This window comes from Cottoperca gobio, chromosome 7, assembly GCF_900634415.1.
Source record: "Cottoperca gobio chromosome 7, fCotGob3.1, whole genome shotgun sequence".
Taxonomy (NCBI): domain Eukaryota; kingdom Metazoa; phylum Chordata; class Actinopteri; order Perciformes; family Bovichtidae; genus Cottoperca; species Cottoperca gobio.
In genome coordinates, this window is record NC_041361.1 from 6,145,518 (window position 1) to 6,169,626 (window position 24,109).

Genomic DNA, 24,109 nt, shown 5'->3' on the forward strand with positions numbered 1-24,109 from the left:
CTTCCTGTCTCAGCATGGTCACTCACGTTGATGATGAGTGTCAGAGGCTCTCCTGGGTGGTGTTTAATCAACTTCTCCTTGTTGGCAGTGAAGAACTGAGGATCCTCCATGTACTCCAACAGGAAGTGACCTTTATGAGGCTCCCCCTCCTCTTCCTCATTATCAAAGGTGAAGGGGCTGTCACCCGTGTAGAGAATTCCATTCAAGATAAACTGCACGGAGGTCTGCTGGGACTGGCTGGACGCCGGGGATGGGCAGGTGATTCTGAAGGGCGGGAACACTGTGCAGCGCTGAAGAAGGAGCAGAGAAGATAAAGTAGCTTAAAATGCATTTCATGGTTAATGACATGATCTGTGTGCAACATAATTTACTTTGAAATGTCAATGTGTACATCTATCTTAAAGGAATAGACATTTTGGGATATACCTTTTTTTTTTTGCAGGGAGGTATAAAAAAAAACATCCTACCAACACTTCTAAAGCTCACTTAATACCGTTAACATGTTATATCACGTTTGTTAAATTCATACGAAAAGTGCAAACATTGAAATGGTTTGATGGGAGGTTATTTGCGGAGCTAATTCTTGGCCAGGCGCAGTGACTTCCTGACACTTTGGTTATTTTTTATTTACCTTTGTTTTCTTAGGACAGAGTCAGGCTAGCTGTTTTCACCTGATTCCAGTCTTTATGCTATGCTAAGCTAATCAGCTGCTGGCTGTGGCTTCATATTTAACTGATAGATAAGAATAAGAATGGTATAGATCTTCTCATCTAACTCTCTCCAAGAAAGTGAATAAGCATATATCCCAACATGTGAAACCAGTCCTGTACATTGTTTAGGTTGCTAGAAGTGAAAAAAGGAAACAATTCAGCTGATTAGCCTACTTACTTTTTCTCCAATTTCCAAGACCTCCATCGTGACACTCTGCACCAGATCAAAACCCTGACCCGTTACTGTGATGGTTCTGCCACCACTGTGACACACACACACACACACACACACACACACACACACACACACACACACACACACACACACACACGGACAGAGAGTCACAACTCAGCCATGACAAAAATGTGTCAAACTCATACTGGTATGCAGATACCTTTCGGGACACTGCACCAAAATAAGAGAGAAACGGGACCAGATAATAATGCAAAACAGTTCGACTGTAGTGCAAATCCACACACATGTCTTCAAAGACATGCCGCTCTGCTGTCACATGCATGCTGTGCCATTTAGAACACAATAGGGAGAAAATGCTGCACATCAGGACGACATTACAGTAATGACTTATGTCAGTGACTCTGGGAGGGGAACCGCAAAGTCCTCCAGCTTTAGATGTTTGAGACATCTTGGTTTTAATACTTAAGATGTGTGTGGTAGTCTACCTACCTGAGGTAGCTCTTTTTGGGGTGGATGAAGCTGATGGTGGGGTTCTTCTCGTAGGAGTAGGTGGTGCCAAGCTCTGCACTTTGACAAGGAAGGTTTTCAAACTCCACACACACTGCCACTGACTCAGTGTGTGCCTGTAAGGCCGGAGGCATGGTGCACTCAATGGTTTCATCTGTTTTCCTAAAATAAATGAGGTAAACATTGTGACCGCTCATCTTGTGATGTCTACAAGTGCCCAGAAATTCGCTAGGAATCAAAGTTGTGTTTATTGCAGTTTGGCAGATTTTCATAAATATGCATTATACATGACAATAACTACGAGCAGTAAACCTGACACTTGGACTCAAGTTGGATTTACGTAAAAACACAAAACACAAAACACAATAACGTTTTAAGTTTTGACCTGGAAAAATCACACTTGCACAGCCACACAGCTTGAATATTTAATCCTTGGGTCTGTGCATTAACAGCACTTTACAGCATCATTAAATAACACAATGCTGTGCCATTTAATGGTCCGTATTAAGAGATTATGACAGACTTGAGACCTGAGCTGGACTCGCAATTTAAGCAATTTAAAAAAAGTAGTCCTCACTTTGTGATGGTACACTCCAGCGTGTTGTTGACCTTGACTATAACTTGAGAGCCAATGTCCAGGTGTTCCCCCCTGATGATGACTATAGTTCCTCCAGCACGGGGGCCCTTCGTCGGCTCCATGGACAGCAGCTTTGGGACCTGAATACAGACGAGAAATTGATGACTAAACAACACATCAAATTTAATACTAGACATCTGACAGCTTCTGTCACCGGAAAAGACAGGCTTACTCACACTGTATTTTGTGCTCTATTATGCTTTTCGTGCGCCAAAAACAATCTTTTTTCATCCTTCGAGGTTGAAATATATTGTCTTTAGAGATTGGCTGAGACAGCTGCTGACTATAACAGTAAATTAGAGAAGAAAAGTGTGAAGACAGCCCACGCTGCAATATGTTGAAGTGTTGCTGAATCCAACAGGCCTTTGGGCTCCAGCTTGGAGGACAGCTATACTAAGAGGCAATCATGTTCATGCATGAGAAACTACATGCACACACAGTCATATGTGAACATGTAAAGACATATACACACACACGCACACACACACACACACACGCACACACACACACACACACACACACACGCACACACACACACACACACACATACACACGTTCCTGGGGCGAAGATGAATATCACTGTCCAGCTCTGCAGCTACCAGCATCAGCATTCCCGCTCTTTCTGAACTTTCAATCCTTGCCATGAACCTCGCCTCCAGGGAAACCTCTTATCCTCACTGACAGGATTCACTTCCTCAGTGTGCAAGGATGGATGAGACCTATTGTGTGTTTGTGTGTCAAAGTGGGCGTAAGGAGGCAGATGTTTCCGTCTAAAGGTTTGAGGAAGGAGATGCAGTAGAGGCACATATCCTGTCTCCAAAACTGTTTTCCCTTTCTCCCACATCTTCTTTTCAACATACATCGGTAAAAACCTCTCTCACACTGTGAATCTCTGAGATGGATGAGGAAACCCGAGAGGAGTTCCCACAACAGCAAGGCGTAATGTTTGTTGTTCTGGATTTTCTTCATCCTCAAGTATCAAGAGGGGCTTCAAGATCGGGGTTATTTCTCTGTGGGGTGACTCACATGTAGAGCTGCTCTAAGAAGCAGCTGAAATTATAAGACTGTTCCAGCACTGAATTATGAAAAACGCTTTGTCTACAAACAAAAAGAAACAAGGGGCTTACATGGGTATTTCCACTGACTGAATACTCTGAACCCAATGGGAAACTGTGTGGGTTGAGGTCAACTATCACAATGCTGGCTAGCTCGCCTCGACCAATGATGAATTCAGAGCAAAGGGACATTCCAACAATCGCCATATTTGTTTTTGCTGGCAGCGAGTGCAGAATGACAATGGTGCTTAGTTGCAACTCTGATGAACGTTTGAAGCTTCCCACACACACTTGCATTCTTCAGAATCATAAAACGCATCTGTTAACACTCAACTGACACACTTGGGAAGGCTTTCCCAGTGGGGAACAAGAAACAAGAGAGCGTAGAAGAAGAAGAATGTGGAGGGAGAGACGGACAGAGCAAAAAATCACAGATCACAGGGTATACTTTATATCTGGACAATACTTACTAAGTATGAGAAGCTCTCCTTTGACGTCCCCGGCCCACTCTGATCCACATCCACTTGGATAATATCTGTCCTGTCATGTGTGGACCGTCCAGTGACACATACCAGCCTGGAGAATTTAAAAAGAGTGTCATCTCCTTGTTTGGTTGTCAAAACATCATAATCGGAGATCAGTTAATAACAAAAAGTGATGATAATGGATATCAACACTCAAAAGAACAGTTCATAATTGTAATATAATAAGCTATTAAAAAAAAAGTGAGGGGAACCAATATAGAGATGAAGAAAGAGATCTTGATCATGACAGCCAAACAAAGACACATAATTAATCTCGGAGAATGGTGGTTATGAACTAATTCATCAGACCATATTTATATATGGAATCCAATAAAGCCTTGATATATCAGATATTAGGAGATGTAAGGATCAAAGCTCCACAGACCAGATGTGTCTAACCACAGAGGAGATTAAGGGGCTGCTGAGGCTTGTTCTCTCGCCTCCTGGCTGTGATTAAGCCTAGTGTCATCAGTGCACGCTCTACAGGGACGTCTCATATTAATGACACGGTGGTGTACCGAGGCACAGGGATCTACTGTTCTGGGGCCTCACTGGAATAAATGTACTGTGGGGGGGAAACACAACCTTTATCACCTCACATGATACTCCTTCAGCTTGACACCCTGTCTGTTTATTTAGTCAGGTGCCTGGCGCTACAATGGTTATAAATTCTTCAGCGAGTGATCGGATGATTGACAGACGAATCACGGGGAATTTACTTAAGCAGAGGAGCTGTGTTTTATGTAGGAGGACCTGGCAGGACACACGGGGAGATGAGGCTGGGTTGGACAGATTGGGACTCGGCTGAGGTCAGGCTGTCGGGTCTGAGACCAGGGCTGGCTCAGGAAGCTGCATCCGAGTGTGTTTTTAAATGTCAGGAAACCACTGCAGCATTTAATGAGCCCAATTAAGCCATGGAGTTATTTCATAAGCCTGAATAAATGTTGAATATTAAAAATATTGTAAATTAACCGGCAGTACCAGCCATCTGTTGATAGCAATGTTCACATTTGTGGTCATTAATTACAGAAGCATCAGGTAAAGAATATCATTACATGCTAATTACACTCCTGTCAGTTATGTGACATGAGGGCAGAAGCGCACCTGTTTGAATAAAATGCATCATTTCACATGCTCTGACTTATGGAAAAAGAAAAAAACTAGATGAAACTAGACTATTCACAGATTCAAGCCTGAGGGAAATAAGAGAAATTGAAGCCTGAATCTGCCTGAAACCTGTAGGATTGCTCCAGGCCTAAATGAGTTCGGAATGAGAATCAAACTCTTATCATAAAAATACATCACATCATATGATGTCTGCTATTGAACCATAATGTTGAGGATGCTTCTGTGGGGAAAAGAAAGACAAACATAAAACCAGTATATTTTACAGAGTACAAACAAAGAAAGGCTTATTAGCAGAGAGAGAGGTGTTATGAGTTCAGCCTGTACCATGTAAACAGTAAACAGACACTGGGTGTGTCAGGGTTTCTTTGGGGTTAAGTTACATTTAAGACTTATTCAAACATTTGTAATACTACATAGAATGCAGTTTATTATCCGTTTGTATGATAGAAACCCGGTAGAGATAAGGCCTCAGAGTAATTTATCATTATAACACATTTAACACACAGATAGGACCGTTATTGTCATTATCGATCCATAAAATGTCCAAGAATATTGAAAAATGTCCATCACATTTTTTCAAGGACGTCTTCAGTTTAGTCCGACTAACAGTCCAAAAGCAAAAGATATTCACTTCGCACAATGAAACCAGTAAATAGAAGCATTGCTGCTCAAAACAATATAATTTATCAAATTAGATGCTGATTAGTTAGATTTTTTAATTGTTGCAGCTCTGCAGTATATAACAATTATTCCTAATGATATAATTACTGAAACTAACGTGACCTGGACCCGGAAAAGTGTCCGAAAATTGATAGATGGATTAACCAATTAGAAACGATTAATTCATTAAAGTTCATTTACGTTTCTGCTAAATCTGGCACTTGCCTTTTATGACACGATTAACTACTTTAGCTAGAAGTACTATTCCACTTTCAGCTTATAGGTGTGTGAGCCAGAGACAAAGACAAACAAAAAAGACTTGTAAATGAAATGTAAGACTTTTTATAGCTTCCAAGGCCTTTTTCTGAGAACTCCATGCTTTTTAAGACATTTGCAGACTTGCAGCAACCCTGGTGTGTGTGTGTGTGTGTGTGTGTGTGTGTGTGTGTGTGTGTGTGTGTGTGTGTGTGTGTGTGTGTGTGTGATGTTGATGCAGTGTGATCCCAGTCAAAGGACATTCACTGAGCAGAGAGAGCTTGAACTGACCCCTGCTCCACATTCCAGCACCGCCCCACTGCGGATATATTATGTGCTCCAGAGGCTGATATTTTGTCTAGTTTTGAAGATGTCTCTGATCATTTCCCTTGAGTGAATGATGAGGATCATCAACAATCAAGTCTTGCTGTGTTTAAATGTGAGTGTTGTCTAAATAGACAGGGCGAAGGCCACTCAAGGCTCTTATGAAAATGATAGAGAGAGCAGCATGGACGACATCTAGAGAAGTACTCCAGTAAATGAGGTGTGCCTAGAATGTCTTTGCCATTAATTAAAATGTTGACACCGAGTGAGTGGAGCTCGGTCTCTCCGGCGCTGCACATTTTCCTTGTGGCACGCAGCTGTGAACTTTCACCTCTTAGCACACGAGCAGACACCTGTCTCAACAGCCCTGCTAAATGAGGTCACATATGCCGGTGTGTGTGTGCGTGTGCTGGTGAGCGTGTGTGTGCGTGGCATTTCTGCCAGTTTGAATTTTAGATCTTCTGAATGGTGATATTTTTGTGAAATAAGTTTTTTTTCTCACATCTTCCAACAGCTCAAGGGATAAGGTTTTTTTTCTCGGAATAAATTAAGATTAAATGTTGTGGTTGAATGTAAAGGCTTTGACTGAAGGGGGTGAGATAGGATCAATCTAATCAAATCAACGGGAGGCCCCGACAAGGACATAAATGTAAAGGTGTGCGTGCAAGTCAAATGTGCTGACATTGTCAGATGCACTGACATGTTATGGTTTGTCAGTGCCACTTACAGCAACGAGGATATTCTCTGCTGTCATAACAACCGGCCTCAGGAGCCAATGAGGAATGACGACGCGGGATGAGAACACTCGAGAAGTGAAATGCGATTCACTGTTTCCGACATGTGCGGTTCTAGGAAACGTGTCAGGCAGTTGGAGTGACAGGTAAGACCCGCAGGTCACCCTCAAACTGGTCTTAGTACAATGATCGGCTTCAGCGGAGCAAGACCAGATAAACAGTTCCATTCAAGGAACATTACAGATACTGAATGGAAGTTTGGGAGTAACCATAGAGTTACCGACTTCCACTGAGCTCTGTTGTGCCGGTGTCAAAACGGGGTCCTGCTGTCTCCATGGTGACAGTGCGATGGTCCCTCAGCTACGGTGGGATGGCGCTGGAGTCATTTAAAGTGAGAAGTGTGCTGCATAATAATATTTGTGTAAATTAGCCTCATGAATACATGAAAACTAAACCATGCACGGATGGTTGCCGCTCTATTTTCAAGACTGGTGAACATGCTAATGTTCAATGATGGTGATTTGTGAGAGGAAGTTTAGTAACTTATTTAAATGTGGCACATTTGGGGTTTTCTTTAAATAAAAGCTTTTCAATTACAAACTAAAAACTACAATTGGCTGCTTTTATTTTATTTTATTTATATATTTTAATTACACATTACTTTCAACTCTACCTTCTCTACTCTAGGATCAATTATTATAATATAACAAATAATTATTTGTTTTTCATCCATTCTTCTCTCTTGTCAAAACCGGGCGCCTTCGTTACCCACAATGCAAATCAACCGCTGTCAGTTTGGGTGCAGATTCAGGTGTGATATGAGCAGAGATGAGGGGTGGCTTTAAACTTTCTTTCCTTCATATATGCAGTAACACGTATTCAAAAAGGTCCAAAAAATGTTTAAATGCATGGCATCCCTTAACTATTTGCATGCCTTCCCGTGTGGGACAGCCAGCTTCCTCCGTCCATTAAATGTAAGAAGTCCCGTAGCTCGCACTGTGCCGTCTGATCTGAGCTTCGGGTCTGGGCTCTCTGTGTTCAGGGCTGAGAAGTACATACCAGGACTTCTTTAAGGTTTATTGACAAATCTTTCCTCTACTTCTGCCTGCCGTCTACCTGACCACTCACCTGCCTGAGAGCACGTCAGGTTACCATGACAACGGGTAATTGCTAGCTATCATCTCACCAGTCGTAATTACAGCACGGCTGCTTATTTCTAGCCGGGTTTTTAAATATAAATGATGTTAATGATCAGGACATGCTGTTATTTCTTCCATCTTGTCATTCAGACAATGCAGATGATGTAAAATGTAATCAAATGAGTACAAGAGGGAAGAAGTTCCTCCACACTGCTCCAGCAAACACTTCATAAACAGTTAACTATACATGCCAATTTGTGAATCATTATTGCAGCCATATGTTACAGTACTTACTCCACAGAGACAGTGTAGAGCTCAGGCAGGAGAGTACACGGCACATCTCCGATAGAAACCTTTACTGCTCCAGCCCTCCGGCCCAGGTTCCTGCCCTGTACTGTCAGCAGGGTGCCTCCTTCCATTGGACCCCTCAGGGGGAAGATCTGACAAAGAAAGAGTGAGGTAATGAACAAGGAGAAAGAAAAGCCTGTGAAACCTCTGTGATATGCACAATAAATTAGAGCTCTTAAGTAGATTACCTCCCTTAAAAATGTTCAATTGATGACGGGTGATAATGAACATGACAGAGAATGGAGATGCTGACATGGAGGGTGGCACACGGAGAGATAAGGACAAGTGGCCTGTGTAAGTGTTCTTCTGCTATAGACTGAGATCTAATAGGATAGACATGCAGTTTAGGTGCATACACACACAAAGCAGACTCTTAACTGTGCCAGTCTGAGACTCTTCAGCCTCTAATTCTCTACAGCACATGCAAATAAAGAGCAGCCAAAGAGCCCCCTTCACATCCCACAAGAGACAGACAGAGTCAGAGAGAAAGAGCTGGAGAGGCGAGGTGGAGAGCACAGCAGAAAGGTGGATGAGTGGGGAGGCAATTTAGGGAACTGAGTGTCGAGAGGAGAGTGAATGCTGATGGTGGTGGTGAGAGAGCATAGCCTCAACAGGGGAATTAATGCACAGTGCTATTCCCTTTCATCTGTTTTTTACTCTGTGTCTGCTCTGTCAAATTCTTTAGTCCCATTTCGGCTGTTGTTCAGAGCCATGTTCTCACGCATCATTTCAGCCCTTGCCTTTGGTCTCTTAACTTTCCATTCAAGAGCCGTGGAAAGAAAAGAGAGGACAGTCACCTCTCCAATTACCACAGAAACGCAGCTTCAGAGATAGCATCACCGACGCCCAGACAGAAGCAATCAACTCTCATTTTGCCACTGTAGCACAGCTAGCCCAGCTGTGTGCCTGCTTTTCAGAATGACCCCCTGGCTGAGCCGAGGTCGGGTGTGACCCCACCGTGTTATTAGCCTGGCTCCGGCTCTATCAGAAACTGATCTTAAGAATGAAAACAGCACGTCTGTTTGGTGTAGGTGAGGGGACAAGATTTGGCCCTGCATACTGATCATTTAAAGCCCACAAGAGTGACAGCGCGGATAAAGCTAGACGGTTAAGTAAAGAAAGCGTATTACTTTCAACAATGTGTGAAAACAGACCGACCCATTACTTATAGTGTTTCTGTGCTACACCACAGGAAATGATGCAAATGTTTTTTGTGGTTATATTAGGCTTCTGGATATCAGGTTTTACCAAGTGCCTACATATATCCATACACTTCCTTTGACAAAAACACATACCCGCATTCCTTCATACACATGTAATGCACAAACAGAAATGCATGTGTGATCACGTATGCAGACACACTGTAGCCTGGTAGACAAAAGAAAAAGCTCCCACCCTCTCGACAGAGCTCCTCAGCAAGCAGAGTTATTTATCATCACTATGTGTTTTAAAGCACCTAGTGTGTCTCTGTGGTGCCATTGAGCATTGACATCAACATCAGCTGGCATGCTGTTCATTTACACCTCTTACAAGTCTGCGAGTCTTGATTTACAGCGCAAACTCTGCCAGGCCTCCAGGGAGATCACAGGGTGTGAATGTGTCTCTGTGAAAGAAAGAAAAAACTCTACAAGGAATGTTGGAGCTGTGAAACGCATTTGAGGACTAAATTAATCTAAGTATAGTGTTCCAAGCAAAAATATTCATAATGCAGATATGCAACCTGCGCCAGATAAACTACCTGACCAAATCCATACGTCTTCTTTATGTTATTTTTTGTTTCGTAGAGATTGCTGTGAGGCCAGAGCTTTCATCTATCTCTCCTCACTCCAGTTCCTTTGCCTCACACTAATCAAGGGGGACGTGAGGACAAAAACAGGAAAGGCTCCTCACTATACTGTACCCTTCTCCATCCTCTCTCCCAAACCATTTATGTCTCACCCAGATCCCTCTGTTCTCTCTTTCTTTTCATGTCGTGGATAAACTATGTTTGGCAGTTCCTGTTTTGAACGCCGCAGTGCTGCTAATCAATGTTTTTTTAAACAGTGAACTAGCCCACACATAACATGAGAATAAAGGACCTGTGGAGATGATAAATGTTTCCATTGTCTTACGTCACTGCATTGAATAGAGAGCATTCTTCACAATGAAGGGTATGTGGCAAAGTTTAAGGAATAATGAAATCCTCCTTCATATTATTGATATTTTGCTGCTTGTGACCGAGATTGTATGTGACACATTAGAGCAAGAAAAACACATTTCATTATCTTAGCTGTACACAGTCACTATGTCTATATGACAAAGAGCTGCTGTGGTATGTACGTGTGAAATGTTTAGGCAGAGCTGATCTTTTCCTTAGTAAGCCGGAGTACTCGGGCTCAAACCCCTGCACATTCTCTGGGAAAACATGGCTGCCAAAGCATTGCATCATAAACCCCAGAGAACCACAGCCCCCAGTATCCATTGCACAGACAGACAGACAGACAGAGAGAAGAGAGAGAGAGAGAGAGAGAGAGAGAGAGAGCGAAAGAAGAGAGAGAGGGGGGGAGGGGATGGATAGAGAGAGAAGAGAGAAGAGAGATAGGGGGGGGGGAGAGAGGGAGAGAGAGAGATACAGACAGACAGACAGACAGAAGAGAGAGAGAGAGAGAGAGAGAGAGAGAGAGAGAGAGATAGGGGGGGGGGGGGGGGGGGGGGGGGGGGGGGGGGGGGAGGGGGGGAGAGAGAGAGAGAGAGATACAGACAGACAGACAGACAGAAGAAAGAGAGAGAGAGAGAGGGGGGGAGGGAGAGAGAGACGAGAGAGAGGAGAGAGAGAGAGAGAGAGAGAGAGAGAGAGAGAGAGAGATTGCAACAATGGTCTACCCCCGCATACGGAGTCTCAGCCCGGCTAACTTCAGTCCTGTAAGAAGTCCACATAAGTTAGACTCTCACACAGCATCCTGTTAGTCACAGTGTGCTGACAGCTACAAGGAATGAGGGATAATCGTGAATGCTTCAATATGGCCTATTTGTGTGAAATATTTTGTACGCGCGTGCGCGTGTGTGTGTGTGTGTGTGTGTGTGTGTGTGTCCGTCTGCTTTGTTTTGCTTGATTATTCTCCTCTTGGCCGACCAGGTTTTATCAGCAGGAAGTTCAAGCCGGCTGGGTATCATGTGAGCCGTGCTTCCCATGACCGCCTACGGTTACTGTGCTGATATAATTCGGTAGTGGAAGAAAAGGCTTGGAGGATGGCTCTAAACAAACTCCCATTACAGCTGGACAAACAAATGAATATGATCATGCAAATGAGCTCCATGAACAGTTTAAAGAAAGGCCCTGCCGGTAATCGTGATGACCATTTGGACGTGACCGCAGTCAGATCCTTTGCAGGATAAACACTCCTCATGGTCAGTGTGGTTTTGCTCTTATTGTGGTGATAAATCCCAAACCCTTCCTGGTTATTATTTGTTTTCTTTTAGTTTCTGTGGTTTTCTACACAAAGAGCTTTACTTATGTAACTCCCATAAGCCATTCAAACAGTTTACACTCGTACTGTAGTTACACAGTGCAAAAGGTGTTCCCATGCCCTTCTGAGTGATTGCAGATTGATTCATTGTGTCCCCCGAGGACTGTGGTTAAGTAAGTGTTTGTGTGAACTGCTTTAATGAGACTCTATTCAAACAGTCCCTCAGCAGCTGATGGACAGACAGGGCATGGGGGAACCGTACCATGTGAGTGACCCCATGATTCACTATTTCATGGCTTGGAACTAGAGCCTACAGAAAGGAGGTGGCCGCTGTGGCAGGATGAATGCACGCATTTGTAGCCTGTAATCATGTTTAACTTGTGATCTTACCTTGTGGATCTCAGGAACCGGACATTGATCCTTGACTGACTGACAGTCATCCCTCGGCCTGCAGCTGTTTTCACACCAGCCACAGAGCTGGCCCTGATCCTCCCGGCCCCAGCACTGTGAGCAGTCTGAACTCCCCACTCCACAGTTGTACACCTCCACTAGGGGGAGAGACAGAGAGGCAATTATTATTATTATAATACAGCATTACTGAACTGTGTTTGCCTTGTCTGGTTAACATTAGGTACTATAGACTTCTACAATTCTTTTCTAGCTTATATGAACCATATGGGCTGCATGTTCTGAATAAACAGCATAAGCATTTGCAGGATGATATATTCATGGCTATAAAAATAAACCATGAAAAAATGAAAGCTAGAGGAGTGGAGGAGAACAAAGCCAGCGAGAAACAGATGATTGTTCATGTTCCAATGTGCCTCCCAGAGAGGAATCCCAGTTGTACCACTGCATGTGCATCTGTGCATGAATGTGTGTGCGTATTGCAGTGTGTGTGTGCCTGCATGTGTTTGATAAAGTGTTGTGTGTCTTTTAAAAAATGTGATGACCCTGCATGTTACAAAGCCACCGTCATGTCCTTAACAGTGCAGAGAGTCTGGCAGAGGCCCAGTGCTGTTGTTCATATGCTAGACATATGGACAGCGAGCAGCACATCTGGGACTGGGATAGGCAAGGATTGGCTTGTAGCTGCTCTATAGACAACATGCCAAGTTCAACATCCAGGACACATTTCATCATCTGTTGTCATGGAGCTCAAATTATATTTGCAACAATACATAAGGACATGGCTTGTAAGAGGCATTAGGATAGGATAGCACCTTAAATTGCTGCTCCATGTTCTATAATCATTATATGTAATTAGGCGGTAGCAGAATATGATATTATGGTAAATTACTAGTTGGCAAATTATGTGTTGTAAAACACAAAGTACTATTATTATAAGTGAAAGGCAGTCTAACACTGTTTTGTTCCCGTAAGTGATTTTCCATTTTCCTACAGGTTTAATCAAATCCAACAATCTCATCAGAAATAAACATTTGTACACAGGTGAAATGCATTCTGGGAGTAATGGTGGCAGCTATGTCAGATTTGTTCTTGTTTGTGCGGGTTTCTAATTACGCCGCAAAACAGGAAAGCAGAGCAAACAGCTCAAGCGTAACAAATGGAAACTGTATTTTCCATCAGCTTTCTTTTTTTTTACACGTCTACATAACAATGTCTTACCTCTCATGGGCTGAGGGTTGTCGACAAAGACATCCTCCCCATTTCTACTGTATAATCCTTTCTTCCTCAGGTTGAGGTAGTACACCTGGCTCATCTGATTTGTGGACAGCTACATAGACAGAAAAGTAGATAAATAAATCTAAATAAATAGATAAAACAATAAAACTGATTGTGCTGGGCATCAGTGTGAAAGTTAGTAATTTTGCCATCTTGCTGTTGCTCTAGATAATAATGGGTTCTTAGTGAATTTATAAACAAGGGTTTAAAATAATTGCAATAAAAACAAGTTACAAACCGGGCTTAACTCTAACAATAATGAACACACTGGACCAGTAAATGCACAGTAGCTGAACTTTAGCTTAACTGATCTTTATTCAGACTTGGAGAAATGGACCTGGCAGTTATTTCTGGTTTGTCATTGTGTATACTTACTGTTACTCCACTGCACTTGACAGTCGAGCTGTTCAACCATGTGGCCTCATATCGCTGCTCTGCCCCAAAGACACACTCCAAGTCCTCGCCCTGTTACACAAAACACATATATAAAAAAAAAAAGTAGTATTTCAATAATAACTAGTTAGCAAACAGTGATATCCTGCTGTTTTCAGAATGAGATTAACATTGATTTAGTAACCAAAAACGAGCTTCTGTAAACAAATGCATGTCTGGTAACAATTGAACACTCCGAGAGCACTGGGAAACTCAAATAACCCGCAATAAATGTCCCTGCCAGGAAAAGATGCAATTCATTCAATATTCATAAACATCTGGACTCCCACACCTCTGCAAGTCATCTGGGAGCCAGAGTAATGCATATGAATGTATTCTTTATAAAATCAGAGCCCTGAGTTTAACTCAGTTTAACTGAGCCAAGATATGTGAAGGTAAGACCATAAAAAAAGCTAAGATAGGTAAGAGCAGTAAAAGGTAATTACTTAAAGAGTAAGAAAACCTTTGTCTGTGGATCCAGCCAGCTTAAGTCTACTTTTATCGCCCTCTCCAGGACTTTGCTATTTCTGTGTGCTTTTTGACACCAGAGAAGCTTGATTTCTTTGACTCCTTGAAGGTTTCTTTTTTGCCAGGAAAACTCCCAACATACCACACATTAAAATGTTCCCTGGACTTTAGTTCAGTCTGTGAACTAATAGATACTGGACAACACACTTGCAAGCACTTGCTTGCTGCTACATGTTTTTGTAAGACTGTTTATGACAGTTAAGTATAAAAAATGTATTTTTAGGTTTGTCCAAAGAAAGTGTGGGAACCAAACCAAAATTCACCACGAATTTCACAAAGATCTGGAGATGCTTTTTTAGAGATTGACACCACATTTCCTGCTGTGTTTATTCACCGAAAAGACAAAGACATTATTCAAACAATGTGTATAAACTACCATAATAAGGAGTAGTATGAATAGCCAGTCACAGCCAGGCTGCCCTGAGGAGCTTTGTGTGTGTGTGTGTGCGTGTGTGTGTGTGTGTGTGTGTGTGTGTGTGTGTGTGTATGTGTGTGTGTGTATTTGTATGTGACTCAATGTGTCTGTCACCATAGCAACACACCAGGAGACGGCTAAAACGGCCAGCCAGGGTTAGGCGTGAGACTGACCACACCTGGCAACTAGTCAGCACTGGAATTTTTAGAAGATCCCAGCTCTGTCCTTATCAGTGATGCAGGATCAGCGTGTGACTCGCTCAGTGTGGATTAAGGATGAGAATAGATTTTTTTTAATGGATCTGGAAGGACTTGCCGAGTTTAAAATGAACACAAGTGAAATAAAGCTCCTGCCGCGTGTGCTGCCTCAGACTGCATATTGTACACGAGTGCTGACGAAGACACAACTCAGCTAGTCACAGTTAGATACCAGAGGCATGGTGGGCCGAGACAGCTGAGCCGTGAGCAGCATAAGCATAAAGATACTCGCTCATTCTTCATTTTCATCTCTGTCTCACAACATGGAGATCACCCAAACTCAGGTTTTCAATGACCCAAATCGCAGCACACACATATCCATCTGTGTTCAACTCAGCTTGAAGCAAAAGCACCATATGCTTCTGTTTTATTCCAATCATTTTCACAACATGCAAATTGGACAAAGTCCAAATCCAGCTCCATAGCTGGGGGTTTGTCTAGCGTACCTCCTGGATGTTGCTGAGGGATAAGGTGATGTCCTGGGCCATTTCGGATGGTGATGGAGGAACCTCTGAGGCCACCAGACTGGGACAGGAAGCTGCATTCTGTGGAGAGGTAGGGTGTAGGGGCAGGAAGTGACATATAGGGGTTAAGGAAAACAATGCACACATCCGCAGCCTAAAAATACCTGTCCTGTTTATCTGGAGGAGGAGGAAATGAGAGGGTAAAGTCTCGCTCTGAGGGAAACAACAATAGCTTCAAATAGAAAGACGATGAGGGATTAGAAAAACAGACCCACCGGCCACTATGATGGGCTCAGCAGAACAGCAAAAACCACCTCCCCATCTCCTTATGACCTACATTAAAAATACCAATAAATCATGTTTAAAAAGAACCTAACATTTAAATAACTGAGACTGACTTAAAAAGCACGGGCCTCTTGTGTCTTAATATGTTTGTTTTTGTGTATCTTGGGATCTAAAACTGCACGCCTGACTAGGATTTATTATGTTTGCCTAGAAAAATGCAATGATGTCTTTATTACTTCACTTTTTTAACAAAAGGAGCTCTTTCCCTTTTCAGGGGGGTCTTGTGATATAGAACCAAAAATTAAACATTCACAGCAATAAAACACTGGAACAAGACCACTTGACCAGCAGCTGACCAGAGGACTGTGAGTCACATCCTCTCCCCTCTAACTGGGACCAGTGCTGCGAGAGGACTCAGTCAGACCCTGCCTGCGCCCTCAGGGCCAAAGTCTGCTGGGAGGATGCCTCCTCACACGAGCCATGGCTGGGCAATAAAACGCCAGAGGGGACAGGAATAATATGATGGCTGACTTGATCTTGATGTGAATTTCATCTTGTGAAAGGTGCATTGAGTGGAAGGAATATGGTCTCACAACAAAATAAAAAATACAAGATCCAAGGCACACTATAGGGTTTGTTAAACGAATTAAAAAGCCTTTTTTTAACATGGCAATATGTATTTAAAGAAGAAAGTCTTGATGAACATGCACTAAGGGAAATCATTTATCTGGGGATACTATTTGATTTATTTGCTTTTCAGAGTAGTTTACACCCTCATGGGGCTTTACACTGCCAAATATGCATCTAAATAATGCATTTGTCCAGTCACCTACTTACAATGAAAGCATATATAAAACCATAGTTGAAAATGTGGCTGTAGATATCTCTGTGCTGTCAACACACAGTCTTGACGTTCAGTAATAATTCCCTATAGAAATGGACATGGGGAATCTACTCTTCCACATGCTGGGATGTCACAATAAACTGCCAGAAAGAGAAACTTAGCAGAGGCTTTAAAATGATACATTACCCTGTAAGGAGTCTGTTGAACCTGAACCTCCTGAGAATTTATGGTGGTTTTCAACATTTCTACATATTGTGGTTGAGACTTGTAACCTCATACTGAATTACCACACGATTGCTCTTGCCTAACTCGTCTGAACTCACATCATTACAGCACACTTGGAGTTGTTGGACAGCAGACTCTGGAATATATCTGAGGCTCTGACTAGGAGGATCTGAATATTATGAGATCCTCCAGGGCTCTGTTTGCTTGATGGATTAAAGTAAAAGGAGAGTTACTTACCTCCAGCAGGTTGAGCTTTGGCTCATCTTTATTGGAGACACATAGGTGGTTCTCAGGGTCCCAGTAGCACTTCCACCTGGTGCTCAAGCAGCTCACACATCTGACATAGATGGACACACATACATGGAAAGAGTTGAGACACACCGAGCCAAATCTGGCTTTTTTTTTTCCCCCACTTGATCTGTTGATGCAGTAAATACAGCCTTTTCAAAAGCAAAATATGTGGCCCATTTTCAGTGGAACATAGGCTGAAAGGCCGAACCGATTAGGCATCAAAGTTTAGATTTAATAAAAGGGAGAAATGATTAGTCACAGCAGCAGACACATTCATGTACACAGCCAGACCTAGGAGGTCAAACTAGGCCAAAACTGCTGAGATGAAACAAAGCACTTTTCTATAAACACTCAGTGTGTATGTGTGTGTGTGTGTGTGTGTTGCCTCCTGTAATTCTATCATTGTGAGACCCATTTTGAGTTTTACAACCCCCTAGACACGGACATTTCGGCGAGTATGTCCGTCGGCAGCTTGTAGACTCCATACAATGAATGCATTAATTGTAAATAAATCATGAAAAGACAAACATAACTTTTGAAATAAGAAATAACACATCACTTAGTCTTAATTAATACACACTCTTGCTGAATACAAGAGCATTAGGGAGTTTTGCTGCAACAGCCTGGTGTTTCCTGAGCTTTTGAGATATTAATCTCTGAGATTTCTGCCACCACCACAATATAATATAAATATGAAAAGGATCTTTGTTATGATTTGGGTGATCAACCCTGTAAGATAGCCTATGAGTTAAAGGGACAGTTCACCCCAAAATCAAGAATACATATTTTCCCCATTACCTGTTCTGCTAATTATCACTCTAGATTGGTTTGGAGTGAGTTGTCCAGTGTTGGAGATATCCGCCATAGGGATCTCAAATATAATGGAACCAGATGGCACTTTGCTTGAGGTACTCAAAGTGCCAAAAAATATATATTTTAAAAACTCAACAGCAATATTTCTCTCCAGAAATCATGACACCAACACTCAATATTATCCACAGACCTTGTTGTGAGAAGTTTTGTGTAGAAACAATTTCTTTCTACCGAACTACATCTTTCAACGAGCACGAGCGTCTCGTCCATGATACGATTCGGTCATGATTTCCGGAAAGAAACATTGCTGTTGAGTATTTTTTTGGCTCTTTGACCACCACAAGCCGGGAGCCATCTAGTTTCATTATATTCGAAAAAAGACAGACATTTATATGGCTGATATCTCCAACACACGCCAACACACGCCAACACAACCCAGATTGATAAATAGCACTGCAGGTAAGAGGAAATTATGTATCTTGGAGTGAACTGTGCCTTTAAGGTTAGACGTGCAATTTAGAAGATCTAAGGGAGTGTTCAGGGATATACATTGTGCTGTATTCGTACGTGGAGTACAAATGTGTGTGTGTGTCTTCCAAATAAACTATCTTAACTGGAACAGCTCCACTGTACAGATTGTGTGTGAGACGAGTGTGTGTCACTGTATTGCCTCCGGGAGGAGACAGATGTCCCACACTAGGAATGATATCGCCTCCAGTGATAGCAGCACTCTGAGGGGGTCTATAGACTGGGGGGAATCCTGTAGGATGGGCGTAAGGGGATGCAAAAACTTAATTGAAATGCATGTGTGTGTGTGCGCATGCCTGTCATGTGCATGTGTGTGTATGTGAGTTGGTTCTGATTAGAAGCAGACAGCCCCCTCAAGGCTCTTATCAGCTGCAGCTTTTCCGTTTTCCCTGACTCCCTTTCTGTCCTACTAAAACACCTATACACTACCGTACACACATCTTCACATATCACACACACACACGCACACACACACACACACACACACACACACACACACACACACACACACACACACACACACACACATTGTTCGCACACTCGCTCTCTCTGCTTGACCTAACACTGACAGTAAATACCCTGTGACACTGCCCACCCTGAGTCATAATGACCATGCACACACACACACACACACACACACACACACACACACAGGGCCTCTCAGTGGACGCAGCGGTTAAACACACATCCTCAATCACGTCTCTGTCAAAGAGGAATACGTCCAGAAGAAAAGGACAGCGAGAGACTGGAGACAGGGCAGCACACGGACACACAAACACACACGGTGTATGTGTGTGTCTGTGTGTCTGTGTGTGAGAGAGAAGCAGTGTGAGAGGGCATGCTAGGTTGTCCTACTGGGCTGTTTGGTGAGACTGGAATGCTATCATCTGGTTGTCATTATCACTCTGCCTAGTGACCACTTTGAATGGGTCATGGGAGAACTGTCACACTCACACACACACACACACACACACACACACACACACACACACACACACACACACACACACACACACACACACACACACAGAAAAGCATATAAAATGATTCAACACACGAATCACGCATCATGAATTTGCAACTTTCCTCTGCGTCTGTTTGGTTTTGTTCAAACGCCAAAATCATTGTGATATTTGGCCATGTTAACCTTGATAATGATACATGTAGACTCTTCTACATCAGTGGATGATATTTCCTAATTGCTATTATTTTAATATTGCTTTATTACAGTAGTACAAGTTAAAAGGGTATTCCAGTGATTTGAAATTAGAAGGGCAACCGGAGAGCACAGAGCTCCGCCAAGGCCATGCCCTATTTCGCAATGTTTCAAAAGTGAAAAATAATTTGTGTATCCGCCCCGTGTTTCAAATCTAAAATGCAATGGGTTCTACCTTGGCCCATGCTACACCCTTCCCCCAATTCTTATGCAAATCAGGCCAGTAGTTTTTTCGTCATCCTGCTGACAGACAGACAAAACAAACAGACTGAACCAAAAACACAACCTCCTTAGTAGAGGTAATACAAATAATGGTCAACATTGAACAGGATTTATATTCCAAATTTTTTGTTTGAGTATGGGCCAAGCTCCAAAAATGCTGGATCCAACATTTCCCATAATGAAACCTAATCTTTAGACACAATGACTGGTAAAGCCTCACATCTTTCAACACAGAAATTGTTAACATTTTGAAGTTCTCAAGTTTCATTTGAGATAAACCTGATGGTATCAATTTAAAAAGATCAGGACATATACAACTGTTTTCACAGCCTGAGAAGTAAACTGATCTTTATGTGTAAAATTGGCAAGTGTCCCTTTAAAAAATTGCTATTGTTGTAGCTATTCATCAATTAATTAGACGGGTCTCAGACGATTTATTTATTAGTTGCAAAATGAGTAAATCTAGCTTGAAAAATAGATTTATATCGTCAATAATTCATTAAACTCTGTAGACCTGAAAAGTCAATTAATCGACTGCCCCTGAAAATTAACCAACAAATTTTCTTTGTCTAAGGCGATGGCGAACAATGGTCAGACAAAACGAGCTTTGGGAAACGTCACCTTGGACGTTGTGACAGACGTTTTATAAACCAAATGATTCACTGATCATTGGAGAAAATAACTGGTAGCTTAATGAATAACAAACATTAGCTGCAGCTCTAACATTTGGTTTATTGGCCAGCCCTTCAGCAGAGCATCCAGAGGCACAATGCTAACATCATATTACCTCTTGTGGGAACTGAAAATTAGTTTTTGGTCAAGTAATTAACTCACTCACTAAAGCAGCATGGGATGGGATCACCCATGCAGGTGAAATAAAAATGTTGAACCAAAAACGTGTAAGATTACATCTTTAACATATGAAAAAAACCTAAGCGATGGCACAACACAAAGAGACTCCACTATCTAGTTTCAATGCGGAGAAATGGCTCATAAGACTCTCTTTAGGGATTATTAAAAAAAACCAGCTTGAAGTGATTAAAATCAGACAGAGTATAGCAGCTCCGCAGTTTGCAGCCCAATGCTCATCCTGTGAGAATGGCACTTTGCTCATTATCACCTTCAACAAACCACCGTCTAATTTCACACTCCTGAATCTCACAGAGCACCGAGGCCATGTGCACATATTGGGTGCAGTCTTGCGCACATGTACCTGCAACTGCTGTGATCACACCTCCAGACTGTTTTCAAAAAGGGAACAAAAGGGAAACACCCAAACGATTTCAATCTCAGGGAATCAGTCAAACACAACACACACACAAACACACACACACACACATGCTCCTCTAAACTTAAGATCTGCCCATCAGATAAAGTGGATCATCTGACATGGTCCAACATGCAAGAGGAAGCCAGCTGGATTGCCTCAAGATATGAGAAAATCCTCTTTGTGACCAGGCAATACAAGTCGCAGTCCTTCACAAAAACAAACATCAGTATGGTCAGCCAGACATACATATCCAATTTCCTTTGGCTTAACGTTTACAGCATATTAATCCCGCAGTTGATCCTGCACTGAGAAACCTTGAGTAAGCTAAATACACAATAAGCCCTCCAAGAGGACGTGTCGGCAATATTTACCCACAGAGGCTAAATAGAAAGCAGAGGAATAAACAGGAGAGGAAGAAGATGTTAGGGACAAGCCTTCGCTGTGGCTGTGCACATCTGCAATGCCATGGAGACTCAAGATGACATCTGAGGGATGCTATGGCTTGGCTATAATCGTAGTTTATTGGTATTTAGGTTTCATTTAGCAAGGTTTGTTTTGAGGGATCGCCTGAGAATCAAGTAGGCTGTGGTCTAAGCAGTGGTGGAAATAGTACCCACAGCCTGTACTTAAGTCAAAGAACCAATAAAACAATGTACAAATACTCCATTATAAATTCAAGCCCTGCATTCTTTTTCCCAGATCTTTGCTTTATTTGTGAAATATTAGACAATTTGAACTTTTTATTTCAGACAGCTGTTTTTAAATGAAACCACCTGCAAACTTACATATTTGGAAGTGGTAACAGCTTATAGACATCTGAAACATGACATGAGGCCCAACTAGACGCTGATTCTTTTTGTTAGGGGTCACAAGCCAAAAAGTTGGAAGTCACTGGTTTAAACTTGTATGCAGTGTACTCTATCATATGTTGTTTGTATATGAAATCTAAATCTTAATAACTAGTAAATCAGATAAACGTAGTGGTGGAACAAATACCAAATTTCCCTCTGGAATTAAGTGGAGATTAAATATATAAACAGTAAGTAAAAGTACCTGATTAAATGAACTCAGTGACTTTCCTTCATTGTGTCTAAGTGAAAACATTTGGACCTATGGCATCAAAACGATAAGTTGTAACAAGCATCACCGACCCCGAATAAATCAAGAATTTGAGATAAACAGTTGTGACAATGAATGTGCGACTCACGACTTATTGGGGTGTATTGCTCCGGTCCTCTCGCAGTCGTAGATGATGAAGCTCCCAGATACCACAGATGTGCCATTCACTTTTATCGCCACAGAAACAGTCAGATGATCTGCAGAAACAAAAACATGTAAACAATGCAGCATGTGTCGAGCATTCAAGATGGTATCGCTGTCATAATATCAACTAGACAGCGAGGCATCCTCCCGCGACACTGACTTTGCTGCATTTTGAAAGACGAAAGGGGAAATTACATTTGTTCAAGTACATCTCAACATAAATAAAGAAATGAATCATATACAGTGACTGTACTTGTGTTATGTGAAAAGATTTGGCTGGCAGCGCTGGCACACAGCCAAAAGGATGTTCTCAGCCTCACCTGTGTCGGGGGGGATTGGTTGGTAGTTTTCTCGAGGCAGCAGGGGACAGGTCTGGATCTGAGCGGGACCGTAATCCAGGTGAACTGTGGCAGCTGTAGAAACACCCGGCCCATATTCACACTCCACCAGGGAGCCGACCAGATCAGGAACACTGCCATTTATTAGAATGCCAACATCCTACCACAGAAACACATATAGGAGCATAAATATAAATAATAATAGCTTATCTTAATAGAGATGTATTACTAATTGAATCCCACATCCCCACGCGCATGTATTCAAATCCAGTTTATGTACAGTTAGAGGGCAAATGGCGTTGCATTACTTCAAGTTTCTTCAGGAGTTTAGGCAGAGAGATGGAGAAACTAAAGTGCAATGAAGAAACAGATGGTACAGTGTGACATTCAAATCTAAATGTAGCTATGTGCTGAAGTATGACAGATGTATAATAAGAAAATAACACCTCACTGAAATGACTGAATATCAACTAAATCATTTCAATGTGAGAAAAAAAAAAAGGGGGGGGGGGGGGGTTGTTGAGCAGAGAGGAAGAGCAAGATGACATATTCAGTGGCTCAGCAGATATGAGCTGAAGTGGCTGGCAACACGTGCTAACATGTCTTAAAAATCCGTTCTATTGTTCGATTGAATTGTTCATTTCCTGCCTAAGGCCCTGACTTCCTGCCTGCTGCTTCCTGTTTGGGGAGACAACCTTGAGCCGAGCTTCCTGTGGCTCTGAAGGATGCCTGTGGATCAGGCAGCTGGTAGATCTATTACAGCCCAAAGCCGAACTGACCTACGTAACAAGCAAATATCCACAATTAATGAACCAATTAATGACCTGTCGTCTCTCAGTCTCGTCTAATTATGAGCTGTAATTAAAGGTCAAATACATTCCAAGTGTCAAAATCCAGTGAGCTAATTATCATATTGTTATTAGGATTCTGCTACATGATATACTGACTGGAAGAAACGATTGAAAACAACAGTTTACATATCAGGAAAGTATGATGTAGGCACTCTTATTGCCGGAATATATTATCCCGCCAGGTTTGATTAACATCAGACTGGCCCTGTTATGTACCACTGGATATTCGAAAGTTTCTGTGTCCCAAATCCGTTCGATTCATGGTAAAGATGAAGGGTTTAAGCTGACAGATTTTGTGGATGCTCATCATTGAAGTCAAGAAGTGGTGATATAGCTCATCCTACTCTTAGGTTTATTTTCAGCGTGGCAGGATATCTATTGTGTCTGGTTTTCTGAAAGTTTAATTTGCATTTCCTCATTTGCACAACAGAAACTTATGTAAAGGCCCTGTCACACGTATCCGTACGACAGAAACGTATGAAAATTTGTCAGAGTCCAAATACGTCCAACTTTACGTT

The 24,109-nt window shown here is 42.2% G+C and overlaps 1 protein-coding gene across 1 annotated transcript in view; it reads right to left on the reverse strand.

The window, feature by feature from the left end:
* plxnd1 (plexin D1) overlaps nucleotides 1-24,109 on the reverse strand; it is a 63,177-nt gene that overhangs the window by 23,581 nt on the left and 15,487 nt on the right. The window contains 13 exon segments of the mRNA XM_029435775.1: nucleotides 27-290; nucleotides 889-973; nucleotides 1,396-1,575; nucleotides 1,991-2,130; nucleotides 3,576-3,681; nucleotides 8,164-8,309; nucleotides 12,054-12,211; nucleotides 13,293-13,401; nucleotides 13,725-13,814; nucleotides 15,428-15,526; nucleotides 17,037-17,136; nucleotides 22,347-22,455; nucleotides 22,723-22,900. Of these exon segments, the coding sequence (XP_029291635.1) occupies nucleotides 27-290; nucleotides 889-973; nucleotides 1,396-1,575; nucleotides 1,991-2,130; nucleotides 3,576-3,681; nucleotides 8,164-8,309; nucleotides 12,054-12,211; nucleotides 13,293-13,401; nucleotides 13,725-13,814; nucleotides 15,428-15,526; nucleotides 17,037-17,136; nucleotides 22,347-22,455; nucleotides 22,723-22,900 (1,764 nt within the window).